The sequence below is a fragment of the Silene latifolia genome, chromosome 3 (assembly GCF_048544455.1).
Source record: "Silene latifolia isolate original U9 population chromosome 3, ASM4854445v1, whole genome shotgun sequence".
Taxonomy (NCBI): domain Eukaryota; kingdom Viridiplantae; phylum Streptophyta; class Magnoliopsida; order Caryophyllales; family Caryophyllaceae; genus Silene; species Silene latifolia.
Genome location: NC_133528.1, coordinates 36,581,364 through 36,598,354, shown reverse-complemented (window position 1 = coordinate 36,598,354; position 16,991 = coordinate 36,581,364). Strand labels below are relative to the sequence as shown.

At 41.1% G+C, this 16,991-nt stretch overlaps 1 protein-coding gene across 3 annotated transcripts; it reads left to right on the top strand.

Moving 5' to 3' along the window:
* Positions 1-11,200: 11,200 nt before the first annotated feature.
* Positions 11,201-14,896, top strand: LOC141647551 (uncharacterized). Of its 3 annotated transcripts, none has more exons than XM_074455780.1 (4): positions 11,201-11,424; positions 12,066-13,410; positions 13,489-13,668; positions 14,558-14,896. In XM_074455780.1, the coding sequence occupies exons 2-4, from the start codon at positions 12,076-12,078 to the stop codon at positions 14,669-14,671; spliced, it is 1,629 nt and encodes a 542-aa protein (XP_074311881.1). In that variant the 5' UTR covers positions 11,201-11,424; positions 12,066-12,075; the 3' UTR covers positions 14,672-14,896. The 3 variants fall into 3 exon arrangements, with proteins under 3 accessions (XP_074311881.1, XP_074311880.1, XP_074311879.1); XM_074455778.1 differs by having other exon boundaries at positions 11,212-11,424; positions 14,383-14,896; XM_074455779.1 differs by having other exon boundaries at positions 11,211-13,410; positions 14,383-14,896.
* The last annotated feature ends 2,095 nt before the right edge of the window (positions 14,897-16,991 follow it).

The window sequence follows — 16,991 nt, the reverse complement described above, 5'->3', positions numbered from 1 at the left end:
GGCGGTCTTGGATGTCGGGTAATATTTTACTAGGAATGCCTTGGCTAAAGCATCCCACGTGGTAAATGTGTCCGGTGGGTGAACATTCAACCTAGGTTTTACGGACACTCCTCCTAATCAGCGTTCCCGTGTCGGACACCCGTGTCAGACACGACACTCGTCGAACACACGTCAAAACATGTCGGACACTTGTAAAGCCGTGTCTAACTTTCATCTTTTATTTGGGCACGTGTCCATGGTATTTTGAGCCGTGTCCATGGTATTTGGACACACCTTCAAACGGAATCAAGTTGAATTTAAGGTAAATGGCGAGAATTGTTATATGGTTGAATTTGGTGGGGAAATAAGCTGAATTGGAGACAAATAACGTTCTTTAGACTAGTAATGAGATGTCGAAATAGATTGATTATAAGTTGGTTTTTGGTTTTGGAAATGAGAATGAGTTATAATTAACGTAAGTTTTACTTTCACTTATTTAAATTTAATATTCAATAATTTTCCAAAAATAAAATCACACATATATAACTATAAAATATATATTTTATTAAATTTAAATGACGTGTCCCGTGTCCTAAATTTCATGGGATGCTGTGTCACGTGTCCGTGGCGTGTCAGTATCCGTGTCCGTGTCCGTTTTGGTGCAACCTAGCATTCAACCAACGATCCGCCTTCCCTGTTAGAGAGAATAGGAACAACATCAACCTCAAAGTTTTCTCGGACACTCCGTTTCGCTTCATCTTGCCCACCTTGCTCTTGAATCTCCTAAGATGGGCATGAGCATCCTCATCGGCATTCCCACTAAAACAATCCTTTTTTATCGAGCCCACTTGGGCGGGGTGCATTTCGAAATTGTTTGGAGCCAAGGGACGAAAGTTAATTGGGTTACAAGCATCATTATGGTCGGGCTGGTTATGGTCACGTAAAGACATTGGTGGTGGTGGACTTGGTATTTGAGGGGGTGGTGATTGAAGTGGAGTTGGAATTTGGAAGTCGTGAAAAGGATTTTCTATTGGAGTCTCAATTGTGTCGTTTGGTTCTAGTTGGGTTTTGGTTTCAGTGATTGGTAGAGTGAGTAAGTTTGGTTGGTCTATGGTTGCTTGAGGAGAGTTCCTAACTCTTGCAAGAGTCCTTGTCCTCAAGGTTCGAAAGAGCCTCTCGGGGTCGGAGTTAAAGAGCAAACCTTGATGGTTCCTCCTAGGCATGCACTCGATAAACCGTTAGTCTCCTAGTGTTTTTACACACTAGGGGAAGGCAAAAATCACACACTCTACAATGAAGCACACAACTACTAAAGCAAACAAGCAAGTGAGTTAAAACTAAAGCTAAGACTTTTAACAAACTAAGTATAACCTAACGCCATCCCCGGCAACAACGTCATTTGATGAGTAGGTAAATTCGGTCGTCATTACTACTATCAAAAACAATTTATAAAGTACCCAAATTAAGTAGTATAATTAAGGTGTCGGTCTTAAGGATGGCGCGGGCTTACACGATAGTTTGATTGGGTCTTAGTCTAGTCAAATAAAGAGGGAGATTGATAGAATACTAGCAACTAACTTTAAAATAAAGCAAGTAATTAATGAGATGTGGAAACAATTGATGTAGGAACTAGGGTAGTCGGGTTTCCCTAAGCAAGGTAAGTCAGCAACGGGTGTCAAAAGGTTTCCGGTTAATTGTTAGTGAAGAAAGTGAGCTAATTTCTTAAACTCGTCCTAAGACGGACACGAAATTTTCATTATGCATCCTATCTCATCATAAACATGCTATCAAGCAACCACATAAACTCTCATTCAAGAGGAATCTAAGCAAACTTTGTAGAAAAGTATGAACTCTCGTACACGCATTTCAACAAACACCTTATGTGCATGATTATAAACACTAACATTATCACCCAAAAACACATATTAACAACCCATTTTATTAACTTAAACCCCCACTTAGGTCCTGTAACACCCCCGCACACCAGGATGCCTTACCAAGGACCATGCCAGTGTATAAAGGTGTCACCATCTCGATTTCCCGAGGTAGTAGATCAAATAGACAATAATAGAACATTGATAATACATTAGTGTGGCCTATACAACGTAACTTATTACAAGCACTTATACAAAAGATGAATACTACTATAACTCATGATACAGCACTTCTAGTCTGGTAACGTGATAACTCGATCCCTCCCATCCTAGCAACCACAGGGCGACAACCAACTGTACCTGCTAAGACAACTGCTCACCATCCCGGAATGGATCACCACAGTTTTGAAAACATAACACGGGGTCAGTTACTGAGCAATCAAAATAAGACAAGTACGATAGATAACCAGCTGATCAAACACCACCCCAGTCTCCCGATCTCACACAGTAACCGACTACACACCAAGGTGTGTAGCCCTGCCAGATTACCCATCGCAACAGGTAATCCTCGCCGCCAGTGGGTGACCGCAGCCCATCCCCACCAAGTCCAGCTCCTCAATGAGCGACTAACAATCCCTGTCCCTTAATGTGCACATCCCGTCCCGTGGCGGGTTCCACGGAGGGCGAACTAGGGTGTGAAGCCACTCCCGCAACTGACTCCACCACAATCACAACACACACAGCATCACAGCTGTCACAACATCTCCACACCAACACCGTCACACCAACGCCCACACTCCGATGATCAGCAGATAACAATAAATTACAAATAAGCACAGTCTTAAATCAATTAACAGTAACTGAGTAGGGAAATCCTACCTCGTCGCAAGTCGTGAAAGACATCCACACATAGCCAAGCAAGACTCCAAAATGCATCCTACAACGATAGCCATCCCCTATTATGCAACTATCCTCAAATCTATCAAAGAAGACACAAGGCAGAGACTTACCTAATAACACGCATCGACGACGTCGTAGACAACAACCACGCACACAACCTTCCTAAGTGAATCCCGTCTTTCCCCATGGTGGAGGTGTAGGCTACCTTATGAGAGTGTATAGAGATAGGGATGATAGGAGAGAGTGGCAGGCTAGGGTTAGAGAAAGAGAAACTATCGAAGAAAATGAGGAAATGAAATGAATCTCGCGAACTTGCGTTTTATATTAACACGTCGACAGCAACCATACTCGGTCGAGTACTGGAGTACTCGGCCGAGTAGGCTCTACTCGGTCGAGTATAGGTGATACTCGGCCGAGTAGCCTCTGCTAGGTCGAGTAAACAATTCTATAAGGCTCATGTTACAAGCCTGGTCCCTCACCCATTCCTCCCTACGGTCTATCTTGGTCAACAGGGTCGGTCAACAGAGTCCTTGAATATCCTGGGTATTACAGTCTTCCCCCCTTAAAAAGAACTTCGTCCCCGAAGTTCAGCCCACACGTCACTCCCCATAAGGTTACGTACTATGACACCATATACATACATAAAGGCATACGAACTCTGGCCATCCTTGACACTACCACCCCACCACATTATTCAAACAACAATCATACCATCACAGCTGTTCTTCCATGTATTACCGGCCATCAACTATCACACACAAAACTTACGGGAAATAATCCCATCATAAATTCATAGCAAAATATGTTCCTATCCCATGCCACATGTTTTTCATATGCACCCTCTTGTTAAAAGCAACACAACGACCAGCCACAATACACAACCACAAAACAATACACAACCACAAAAGTACACGTCCCGCACACCCATATAGAGTTGTTCAACGCACATTCATATCACCTAGATATAACTTAGATACCACTTCAAGGAAACGTGAATGTAACTTCAACAACATATAACATGAATGTAATTCCAAATACTAACATACATGTGATTTCAAGTATTATAGGCACAATTTCACCATTTGTTTCCGCGACATTACTCTTCCCCTCTTAAAGGAACTTCGTCCCCGAAGTTCACCACTAATCACTTCCCGTACTCACAATTAACACATACATCCTAACTGTCACATTACTCACAAACTGTAAATGACTTTAAATCATGTTACGAAACTAAATCTATGACATTACACAATTGTGATCCATAGCAACAGAAAGTGACGGCAATTAAGTATTCTATATACATCTAAAGATGATGTTATCAAATGATAGCAACTTTATTCATTAACTTGGTATTTTAGTCATATACCGACCACCAGTTTCACTCATACAGTTGGCCTTGTTATGACTGTAGCTAAACATTACCACTACGGACGATTGCATTAAATAACCAACATATATATACGTGTAGACTTGTGACAGTTACAACACTTTCCTGTCATGCATTAACATTACCACATCTTTTTTTTGGTAAAAGGTTAGCTTATCATTAATTACCAATGAACAAACTATTACATACTACCAACTCATGGTACAATTTGAAGATAAAGCTAGGACCATTAGGAGCTAATGGAACTAATCCATATCTTATCTCTACTCGCTTTCACAGATTGTAGCCAAAATAAAGTACGAGTTTTCATTACAACACAAATATCAGAGAACACTCTGTCAGGCATAACATTACCACATCATATAAAGACTCATGCAGCACCTTAAACACGTTAAGTTCCTTAACTTCAACCATGGCAATATGACTAACCTTCATGAATCGATATGTCATCCAAGCACATACATACCTGCAACGTGATCGTAGCCCATTTTTGGACAATGGATTACGCTAAGCGACACTATAAAGCACCCACACACTCCGTCATACAAATGTTCACATAAATCTTATAATTCGTAATTATCAAACACATATGGTCCATGTAACAGTAATATTTGGCCGAGTATGAATGGCTACTCGGTCGAGTAAGCTCTACTCGGTCGAGTATAATTGTATACTCGGCCGAGTAAGCTCTACTCGGTCGAGTAGTGTCTATACTCGGTCGAGTTGTGACAGGTAGAGAGCTTTTGATGCAGTTCACACAATGCATTCACGAATTCACCTGCAACCAAACTCACTACTACAATACCAAATGTAACTAAATCCAACACGTCTCCACACGATAAGCTAAAATAAGTAACGGCCTTATGGCCGAGTACAGTCATCCGACAGTAAGAAATAAATCCGGAAAATAAACATCCAACATAAAAGAAACCAATCCAGGAAATACAACAAAAGGATCAAAAGCCAGGACCCTCCTCCATGTATCGTCACCACCTGCACCAGAATTAACTGCACCTGAACTACCCGCTCCTGGAAAACCTGTTGCTGCTGAGTAATCCCCTCCTAGCTGACTGTCGTAGTTGGCTCCCCACGGTCCCGCGAGGCAGCCAAACTCTGTCTCCTCCGGTGGTCTCTAGAAACTAGGATCAACTCCGTAGCTGTGGAAGACTCCCGTGTCCACTCCAGGTCCTCTCCATCAGACAGGCTGAGCTAGCTGTGTACCTATACCCTAGATATGGGCCATCTCATGCATGTTGCGGAGCACCAAAGTAGTGGAGATCCGCTCATATAAGTCACTCGGCTGCATCCTAGGGTCATGCACCGTGGGGTAGGGCGAGTACTGGTGAGGGTAGAAGTCAGGAGCGGAGTAAGAGGGCTCAGGCACGACCGGGTCTGTCCTAGACTGCCTGACCCTACGGCGCTCTCGAGGTGGGGGAGGTGCCTGTTGTCCCTCAGGTACGGTAACAGGCTCAGGTAGATCCAAGAGAATGGTAGGATCAATCAGATAGGTCTGGGGCTCAGGCCTAAGTATAGCACAGGGTTCCCACTCGGCCAAGTGGTCAACAACAGGGAGATGGGCAGGGTCAGGAAGTACCATCCACATAGATCCCCTCACCCTCCAAGCATAAGACCCGTCATCCAACTTCCTTAAACATCTGTTCTGATGCCAATATTGGGCGTCCATGGTAGGAACGGTCTCCACATACTCATCCCCCTCAGAAGGTGGGGCCTCAAAATCAGCCAGTCGTTGAGCTAGGCGGGTCACTATGGCCCCGCAAGCAATGTGTCGGGTTTCAGACTGTGTCATGCGCTCCAGACTAGAACACACTATCCCTGGAGCACTATAATAGAACGGCTTTCTACGGTGCAGGTTAAGGTAAGACATAAGTAACATGACCTCATGAGAATTAAGCTTACTCACATCATCTCTCGCATACAACAAACAAGTCATCATCCTCAGGAAATACGAAGGGAAACATGTTGCACATCATTGATCAGCATAGCACTAGCACTAGGGGCAGGTCGGCCAGTCAAGAAAGGAAGGTAAAGAGGGGCACCACTATTCTTAGCCACGTCACTCAGGTATCCTGTCCCCTCCTCCTCCAAACCCAGATGGCCCGCAAACTCATCCAAAGTCAGCTCGTGATCCTCATTCATGAGACAGAAGGAGACGGTCTTCTCCTTCTTATTATACTCGTACGAGCTCAAGAATTCTAAGGTCAGGTGGGGGTAGGACTTCTTCCTTAAATGGTATAACCCCTCCATTCCCAAAATCTCAAATATATGAATTATGTCTCCCTTAATCCCCAAAGTCTCTAAAATCTCGGGGTTCATACACCGAGTAGGTTGGAAAGGACGCCTCATCAAGGCTACAAAGGCCTTGCGCTGCTTGAAATTAGAGAAAACTACCGATGGATATGCCTCTACCGGTGGAACTACGGGTTCACTGCTTGACTGACCCGTCTCAAGTTGGACGTTAGGACGGGTCCTCTTGTTGGCTAGACCTCGTGTTTTCACCATGCTGTAAAAGACAAGTCTTTAACAAAGGTACTAGGCACACCAGAACTTTACAAAAGATGGACTGTTTTTACTTGTATAAAAATTCTGAGACGAACTTTTAAGGCAATTTTCTCAGCAAATCACCAAGTATTTTACTCAAAACACCAATGCTCTACTCAAAAACACCTTTTCCAACATCAAGAAGCTTAAGACGGTATGATAATCAAACAAAAGACAAGGTATTCCGATTTTAGCAACCCTAGAACTCAAAAATCCAATTTAAATCAAGAAATTGCTCAAATAACAGTATAACCGAGGTTTATATACAATTAAATCCAAAGAATAACATGAAGAAGGCTTAATTTCAGTTACCCATAAAGGAATTTCGAGAAAGTAATAAAATCATACCATAACCTTGAAAATAAAGGAAGAAATTGAGTTAAAACCTTACCTTAAACTGATTTGTGGCAAGTAAGAACAAGTTGAACACCAAGAATTTACCCAAAAAGCTTGAGGAAGGAGGAATATGGAGTTTTAGAGAGAAGGAGATGAAGAGTTGGGAGGCGGAAATTGGAAAGAATGGGACAAAAATAGGGTTTTTGTATAGCCCGGTTAGTCCCCGATAAAGCAGTACTCGGTCGAGTACTTAGTATACTCGGTCGAGTATTCTACTTACTCGGTCGAGTTTTCGAGAACAGTAGCTATTTTAGTTTCCACAAAATGGGCACTCGGTCGAGCACCTTCATACTCGGCCGAGTATGGTCTACTCGGTCGAGTACGAATTCCTACTCGGTCAAGTTTCCAAGAGTTGAGATGGAATTGGATCTTTAATGTTCCTGCAAAATGAATAGCATAGTTCAGAGTTCCGTGCAACCGGCTCGTCACTGTTAGAGCTTACTTCTACCACATAGACACGCATCAACACGAATTTTCTCACATCCATTACCAATTTGATCATCATCTCCACCTACATATCTTACTTTGCTATAAAAAAATCTACATGTCACCCTAAGCATACGTAACTATTAACTACTGTACCTGCAAAGTTAAACTCACATACCACATCCTTACACATCCCACTAAACCTATTGAACTTACCTTAAATCAAACGTTTATAAAATAGCATCCATCACATCACACAACCATTATCAAGCATATCAATTGACTTACCCCTGGTCACACCTTGCAACTATGCATTCACAAGTTCTAGACTTTTCCACGCACATTGGTACACATTGTTCTTGACCTCAAATGCACACAACAACCATCACTGAACAACGACTTTTACTAGCTACCCTGTTTCCCGTGTCTGGCTTAAGCTCGATGGGGTCATGATTTTGAAATGAGGGCGCCTACTCACCCAAAATCTAGCATCGGCTGGGGCTCCCAACGCACATACACCAGGTTCATTTTAGTTGACACCCTACATTCATTAGGTTCATTGGTTCAGGTTCCAAAATCGTCGGCTCTGATACCACTTTGTAACACCCCCGCACACCAGGATGTCTTACCAAGGACCATGCCAGTGTATGAAGGTGTCACCATCTCGGTTTCCCGAGGTAGTAGATCAAATAGACAATAGAACATTGTTAATACATTAGTGTGGCCTATACAACGTAACTTATTACAAGCACTTATACAAAAGATGAATACTGCTATAACTCATGATACAGCACTTCTAGTCTGGTAACGTGATAACTCGATCCCTCCCATCCTAGCAACCACAGGGCGACAACCAACTGTACCTGCTAAGCCAACTGCTCACCATCCCCGAATGGATCACCACAGTTTTGAAAACATAACACGGGGTCAGTTACTGAGCAATCAAAATAAGACAAGTACGATAGATAACCAGCTAATCAAACACCACCCCAGTCTCCCGATCTCACACAGTAACCGACTACACACCAAGGTGTGTAGCCCTGCCAGATTACCCATCGCAACAGGTAATCCTCGCCGCCAGTGGGTGACCGCAGCCCATCCCCACCAAGTCCAGCTCCTCAATGAGCGACTAACAATCCCTGTCCCTTAATGTGCACATCCCGTCCCGTGGCGGGTTCCACGGAGGGCGAACTAGGGTGTGAAGCCACTCCCGCAAGTGACTCCACCACAATCACAACACACACAGCATCACAGCTGTCACAACATCTCCACACCAACACCGTCACACCAACGCCCACACTCCGATGATCAGCAGATAACATTAAATTACAAATAAGCACAGTCTTAAATCAATTAACAGTAACTGAGTAGGGAAATCCTACCTCGTCGCAAGTCGTGAAAGACATCCACACATAGCCAAGCAAGACTCCAAAATGCATCTTACAACGATAGTCATCCCCTATTATGCAACTATCCTCAAATCTATCAAAGAAGACACAAGGCAGAGATTTACCTAATAACACGCATCGACGACGTCGTAGACAACAACCACGCACACAACCTTCCTAAGTGAATCCCGTCTTTCCCCATGGTGGAGGTGTAGGCTACCTTATGAGAGTGTATAGAGATAGGGATAATAGGAGAGAGTGGCAGGCTAGGGTTAGAGAAAGAGAAACTGTCGAAGAAAAAGAGGAAATAAAATGAATCTAGCGAACTTGTGTTTTATATTAACACGTCGACAGCGGCCATACTTGGTCTAGTACTGGAGTACTCGGCCGAGTAGGCTCTACTCGGTCGAGTATAGGCGATACTCGGCCGAGTAGCCTCTGCTAGGTCGAGTAAACAATCCTATAAGGCTCATGTTACAAGCCTGGTCCCTCACCCATTCCTCTCTACGGTCCATCTTGGTCAACAGGGTCGGTCAACAGAGTCCTTGAATATCCTGGGTATTACAGGTCCCCCTTAACCCTAGTGGGTGACTACTCACACATGCTTACAAATCAAATGTAAACAATTGGACAAAAGCAAACAAACATGGCAACAAACATTTTATAAAGATGAACAATTACTAAGGAATTAAAAGGAAATGTAAACTATTGAATAAACAAAGCAAATAAAAAAGAGAATTATACCAACAATTAGGAAAGATTGCAACTTTTATTGAATTAAGGAAGAAATTCTTCAATATCTCCAAAACACAACCCAATAACTAAATGTAAACAATTGCTATTAACTATCACTAAGCTAATTTTACTAAATGATTAATATTGATCATGGAAAGATTAGTACTTTGATTAAGGAAAGATTACATAAATTAGGGAAAGTTTTAGATCTAGGGTTATGTCTCTCAAGGGGAATTAGTGACGGAGTATTTATAGTATCCCCTTGAATTGGGTCTTAAGAGAAATAAAAGAAAGCTCATTTGCGTCTGAGGCTCCTGTGCCGGTCCACCGGCTGCCGGCGTGCCTGCCGGCAGCGAGTTCTTTAAGGCCAAATGTAAAGAATTCATTTGGGGTTGTTCCCTGCCGGTTAGTCGGCCTCCCGGCGGGGAATCCTTCTTACTTGCCTTTTCTTAGTTTCTTCACAAGTGCAGGAGGCCCCTGCCGGTGGACCGGCTGTCGGTCTGCCGGCAGAGAACACTTCTTACTTGTCTTTTCTTCGTTTCTTCACAAATGTAGGAGGTGCGTGTCGGTGTGCCCGCCGGCAGTGAGAGTTCCTTCAATTGCATTCTTTTCTTCTCTTCAAAAGTGGCTAAGTCATGGGAGGGGTTCCCAACCGGTTGGCCGCTTGCCGGCCTGCCGACAAATAACACTTGTTCAATACATCCTCCTCTTCTTCTTCTCATGTTAACACAAGTTATCGTCCGTGCTTACTCCTTATTCCGTCTTGCCTCTTTCTTGGCATATTCCCTACAAGATGAGACAAGAATTCACAATATGGGAGCACATGGAATAAAGGGGTAAAATGTAAGCGAATCGGAGCTAAAACCGTGTTAAATAGGGGCAAAAATCACGAGAATAAAGAGGGGAAATGGTCTAAATAAATCACATATCAGTTACTCAACAAAGGGAATAAAAGCAACCACTCATACTCACCTACACCACCATCGACCACCACCACTATCACTACCCATCTCACATCACCGACCTACATGACTGTCGGCGCCGGCAGCACAACACCCCACGCTGACGACCTATCAACCCCAGTCGTGCTCCGATAAACCGCCACCATAACTAAATCGAAATCTCAACTTAACCCCCATAACCACCACCCCAAAACCTAGAAAACTCTCCCATACCCACGAAATCCCCTCCCCACCCTCGAAAACACATGGGCTAGGTGTTTTCGATGGTGGGTGGGGGGGGGGGGATTTCGTGGATATAGGAGGGTTTTCTAGGTTTTGAGGTGGTGTTTATGGGGGTTAGGGTGGGATTTCGACTAGGTAAGTTATGGTTGCGGTGGGTGGTGGTGCTCGTCGGCGCAGGTTGAAAGTCGGCGGTGGAAGGTTGTCGGTGATGCTGGTGGCAGAACCAGTAAGGGGCGGCATCATTGGTGAAGGAGGGATGATAGTGGTGGTTGGGATAAAGGTAGTTGGGTGATGGAGGGAATGAAATGGATGTGGAGAGATTTGGGGAAATGAAGGAAAGTAAGGAAATGATTGTTGACCCAGACAAACATTAACAAAGATAATAAGGATATTTTATTTCCTTTCCCTTTCTTAACACCTCATATTAAACGCTTTATTAGTGTAATCAAGTAAGGTCATAACCTAATAATTAACCTGACTTGGGATGGTCTAACACTCTAACCCCACCTCCCTCCTCCGATTTGTACTGTTTCTAAAATTGCAACAGCCAGTTCCTTCTAAATTCTAATCCAGTGAACCTAAATCTCAACTCTCAGGTTTGTCCTTCCTTTCACTTAATACTCTAATTATTCTTCAGCTTTTGTTACAAGTTTAATTTCTGCTTAAATAATGATTTAATCAACATGTAATTTGTGGAGAATCAAATCAATGCAGCAAAACTCAATCTTTCCATCAAAATCACTTGAAACAAAATATAGAAATTCATCATCTTAGAAACTAAAGTTGTCATCTTTTTTATACGATCTATGTTTCTGCAATTTTGATTGCTTTCAGTTCTTGAGTTGTTAATTAATTATTCCAATGGTCAAGGAAACCTCTCCCATGATAGGTTCTGAATTAAACGGAGTATTTACTATTTATTACAAACAGTTTCCTATTACCGCTGAAGCTTAATTGCCGAGTTTATGGACGCTTTCATGCTCTTACGATTTTTGATGGACTGATATCAATTAGCTGAAAATTGGCAAAGACTTGTTTTGTCTTTGCCGCAAGTGAGTTTTGCGTTTAGATTTATCTTAAGTTCTTAACATAACCCACATGCAAAGTTTTAATCCTGATTTTGAGGCGGCTAACTTATCAGTGAAACTCTAAAATTCTGACTGTGTTTGATTTTTCTTTCTGTTTTGAGCTGTTATGTTTGTTGTCATTCTTTTTTCTTGTGGCCAATATTGATCAGGTTAGAAAAGATGGTGTCTCCTGGTAATAAAAAGATTTGTAGGATCGAGAATTTGGATCGGATTTCACAATTACCAGAGTCTATGATCCTTAACATATTATCTCATCTTCCTTTAAAAGATTCTGCTCGAGCATCCATCTTATCAAAGACCTGGAAAGGCTTTTGCAGCTTATACCCCATTCTTTATTTCAATCATGACTTATTCGCATTGCAATCCCTGGTTTCTGTTAAAGAAGGCGGCGAAAAGCCTGATATTAATCAAATAAGGAATATGTTTATGGATGGTGTAGATTATAAATTGTCTGGTGTTATGCAACTAGATTCACCTATTCGGAAATTAGCATTCACAGTGGCCATTAATGATTCCACGTATTTCTCGCGTGTCGATAAATGGATGGATTTGTTGAGACAAATTAACGTTGAAGACTTGTGTATCACTGTTCAAACGGTGGACTTCATGTGGAAAGATGGCATCTATAAGTCATCTTTAGTATATGAGTTTCCGCTTTCAGTGTTGGCTTCAAAAGGCTTGCGTTCAGCTCATGTTCAGGGGTGCAAGTTGGGTTCTGAGACATTGGTAGGTGACTCCATCAACAAATTTTTCTCTCTGCAGCAGTTGTGCTTGTCACATGTTTTTATGGATGAGCATGTGTTAGAGAACCTGATAATGTGTTGTCAAGGGATTGAAACTCTAGTCCTTGATGACTGCTCTGTTGAGATCAAATATCTTACTCTCTCAAAGTTTCGTAAGCTAAAAAAGGCGGTCATCAGACTTCAGGTTGGAAAGTTCGATATTGTTGACATTGAAAACACTAATCTTGAATGCTTCAGATGTTATGCTGAAACTAAACTTCTTGCCTGCCCTGTTGCTTGTGCTGGAATTAGAGAGTTGAGCTTAGCGTGGGGCACCATTATCCAGCCTGATTATTTTAAAGACCTTACCGCTACATTTCCACTTCTTGAAGAAGGAGAATTTTATCTGCATGATACCTATACATTAAAAGCAGCTAATAATGTTCTCAGGAAGTTAACGCTTTGTAGTTACGCCTCAGTTTGTGTGAAGGAGGTACATATTGACTGTCCCAATTTAACGTTGCTTCAGTGTTGGACTAAAGATCTGTCAAAATTATATGTTGATTGCCCAAAACTGAGGGTGTTCAACTATTGCGGCACTACAGTTCCCGGTCGTGTTTTCTGTAGTCCAATGGCTAATCTAGAGGAGAGCCGCTGTAATATTACTATGTATGAAGCTTGTGACACATTGTGGTTAGTTAAGTTGAGAGCATTCCTTATACTTGTATTAGGAAACGCGACCAATGTTAAACTGACCTTCACATTACCAATGGTGAGTACCCCCTTTCTCTAGGCTTTTTCATATTCTTGCTTTTATAAATAGTTCATGGAGTTTATTTGGTTTTGCTAGGCAACAATTGAACCTGAGCATGTAGAAGCCATTGAAGTTTCCCCGCGATACAATGTTCACTTAACTCTAGCTCTTGCCGGCGACAACATGGAAAACATAGCTGCTCTTGTGGATGGTTTGCTCTTGATCATTCGTCCGACCACCTTGACTGTCAATTGTGAAACGTATCATGTCGTTAAGGTATTTTGTTTGATCCCTTGAGGCGTTGTTCATATTTACACATTATAATTAACTTCCAACAGCCATCTATCACACAGTGGCGGAATCGGGATTAGTATTTAGGGTGACGAATAAAATTCGAGGACAGAGAACAAATAATACAAGATGGTAGACTCAAAAACTTTTGAAGTTTTTAACTAAAATTCTCAAAAATTTCATCTTCTATCCCCTTGCTCTGCGCCACTGCTACCACATAGCTGCAACCATGTGCATGTTTTCACACAATAGCCCAACTAAGCTAGCTAACCGCATCCTAGACAAATTCAAATAACCAAAACGAAAATCGCATCGAGTGATTATCACTCTACAATAAATAGAACTGCAACCAGTTTTGAATTTTCTTTCTCCTAAACCAAAACTAAAGGACAATGAATCATTGTCTCCGTTGGAAATGGAAATAAAACCTAAATGCTGAGAAACAATATTTTGCTTTTTGACCACGGTAAATAATTTTGTGTATGTGATGTTTATAACATTGGTAGGCGTATGTTGTATGTCGATTCTGTATATAAAGTTAGGCTTGTTTTGCTCATATATATACATGAAAAGACTATAAGTTGAAATCAGATTCAACAATTCGGTCCAAATAAATTTTGTTCAGATTATTTTCTTTGTTAAAACAATTTATCTAGCTTGAATGAACTCGATTCGTTTCATTTGCTTTTGTGATTTCAGTACTTGTGTGAGAATCTGTTTATGAAACAAGAGCATAACATTTGTGATGAGCAACTAATTCGTCCCTGTTGGATGCATCAATTAGAAGATTTCCATGTTGAGTGTCCGCTGGACGTTCCAGTTACAAAGGATAATTTATTGGCTTTTCCTGAGCAATGTCGAACCCTCATTGCAGAACAAATTCGCTTCATGTTTCATTGGTGTTTTAATTGATAGGAAACGGAGCAATTGGGGATTAATTTCAGACTATGAATTTGCCTTGGTCGTGAAAAGAAGAGTATGGTTTTAGAAGTTGTGAGATAGTAGAGCATTGATGCATTGATGCATTGATGCATACAGAATATGCATCAACTAATGCTCTACTATCTCTTGTAATTACATCTCTTGTAAATTGATGCATATGTTACCTAGTAGCTCTAAACAGTTGATGCATATGTAAGCAAGGTCTATTTTAAGGATGAATTAATGCTTACTGTCTACGGAATATCAAATGTTCCGTCCGTCCCACTCTCAATTATTTAGTTACCTTTTATTTTTTTATTGTAAGAGAGATTTTAACCAAAGAAAAATAAATGATTGAGATGGAGCGAGTACATTATATGTAATATATTACGACGGAGTACTTTTCTTTACAAATTGCTCCATGTAAAATGGTTCGAGGTGGTTGGTGATTAGTTGGGAGATGGCGAGAGAAAGGGCTAGCATTTAGGACGTTGTAGAAGATATGCTGATATTGCCAGGCATCCACTTTTCTTGCTGCAATTGGGACAAGAGCTTCGGAACAAGGCATGAGAATAAAAGAGGCGTATTTTTTCCGGAATTCTGGGGGTCTTTAGCTTGAAATATTTTTGAGTCAAGACCAGTGACTCATTTATAATGCTATAGGTAAACAATCAAAAGAGTTTCGAACTCTGGCTTGGTTGAATTTTCGGTCCTATTTGCAAAATCATAAGACGATTTCACTGAAGATCCTCTCAATTTGAAACTATATTTAATTTGATGAAACAATTCAAATTTTTAATGATTTAATGGAGTTCTAATTCAGAAGGTAGAAGCAAATAACCCTAAGAGTCGGTCTATATGGGTAAGCAGCAGGTACCAGGAAGAACAGTTTTACTGCACTAGGCAAGCCAGAAACTTATAAGGATGTCGGTTCTGGAGACCCATTGTGTCCCTCCTTGAGATCCCGCCATAATGAACAACGCATGTGAACTGGACAACGGGGGAACTCCCAAGGCCGCAGCCAGCAAAAAATGATCTCACTGACCCCCAACCAGAACAACATGCTGGCCCATTCGCCAAGTCTACTTCTTCGTATTTAAGGTATCAGATTTTGCTTATAACAATAGCCTTTTTATATATGGCTATGACGAAGTCCTTTAGGCTGCGTCCTTTAGAGCATGTACAAATGATCGACTTTATTTAGGATTTTCTCGCTTTATATCTGTATATTCACTAATGCTATTTTAGTATTATCTATCATTTGCAATGCAGTTCTGATGGTAGAATCCACTGTGTCATCATCGATGTTTTTGATATTGTCTTAGAAGTTGGAGATAACTTTAAAAACAATAATTAACAGTGACGAAGTGTTGTGACCCGAGGTTCTTCCATGATTGCATTTTATATTAGCACATTTATATAGATAATGAGGTATATGACGACCATCTTCTGACTGAACTTCCAAATATTAGGTACTTGTCCTCTTCGTCGACATAAAATGTTAGCGACCATACATAATTTAGATCCAGTCAACCTCCTTTTTTTCATCGTAAAAGAGGTCACAAGATCGAATATGATGCTGATGGGGTCCTTTCGTGTTTTTTAGCTCTAGGCCAGGTCAAATTGAGTCGTGGTGTTTTGGGTTATTCGAGTCATTTTCAGGTCGGGGGTTATCACGTTATTTGGAAATAACGGTTAGTATGCGATAATAAACATTTGGGTTGGGTTAGATAGAGTCGGATCAATTTGGGTTTCATGTCAGATGCGGGTCCTCTGTTCCGGTACTGGTCGGGTTATCTGGGTCAGGTCGTTTTCTGAGTTCTATGTTTAAACCCTAATCATGAATACTAATTACGACCACTCATCAGTTTACCAAATAAGCTAACTAACATTTGCTTTAAGTCAACCTCATAAAGCGGTCATTCAATTTGATTATTTTATATTTGGTTAAAATTCTCAGATTAAGCTTTAATTTAGATTTCATTTTGATTCGGTTTCTGCTTATTTCGACCACACGTCTTAGTTAGTTTGAGCTATCACGTCCCAGCCCGAGTTTGAGTCGATTTATAATCAGCTATGTTAGATTCGAGCTGGATCATTTTTAGGTGGGATGTGAACGTACGGATCACAGAGTCAAACTAATAATTTCCAATAAATATATTATATTTCAAAATATTATGTTTAAATTAAAGTATGAATTACCCACAACATTCAATGAAAATATGTTTTATCAAAAGAAAAAATAATAATAATAAGTTGGTTCAACTCATCAATTCAAGTTGGAGTCAATTTTTTTACTCGTATTTTATTTTGGATTTAGTTCAAAGTATGTCGAATTAAGTTCACATTTAACCTAATTCACATTGAATGAGTTTTTGATGTAATTT

Excerpts from the sequence above, each read along its gene's own strand:
- LOC141647551 (XM_074455779.1), top strand. The coding sequence starts at position 12,076 with ATGGTGTCTCCTGGTAATAAAAAGATTTGTAGGATCGAGAATTTGGAT. Across the intron at positions 13,411-13,488 it reads TGACCTTCACATTACCAATG|GCAACAATTGAACCTGAGCA; the intron begins GTGAGTACCCCC and ends TGGTTTTGCTAG. Across the intron at positions 13,669-14,382 it reads AAACGTATCATGTCGTTAAG|TACTTGTGTGAGAATCTGTT; the intron begins GTATTTTGTTTG and ends TTGTGATTTCAG.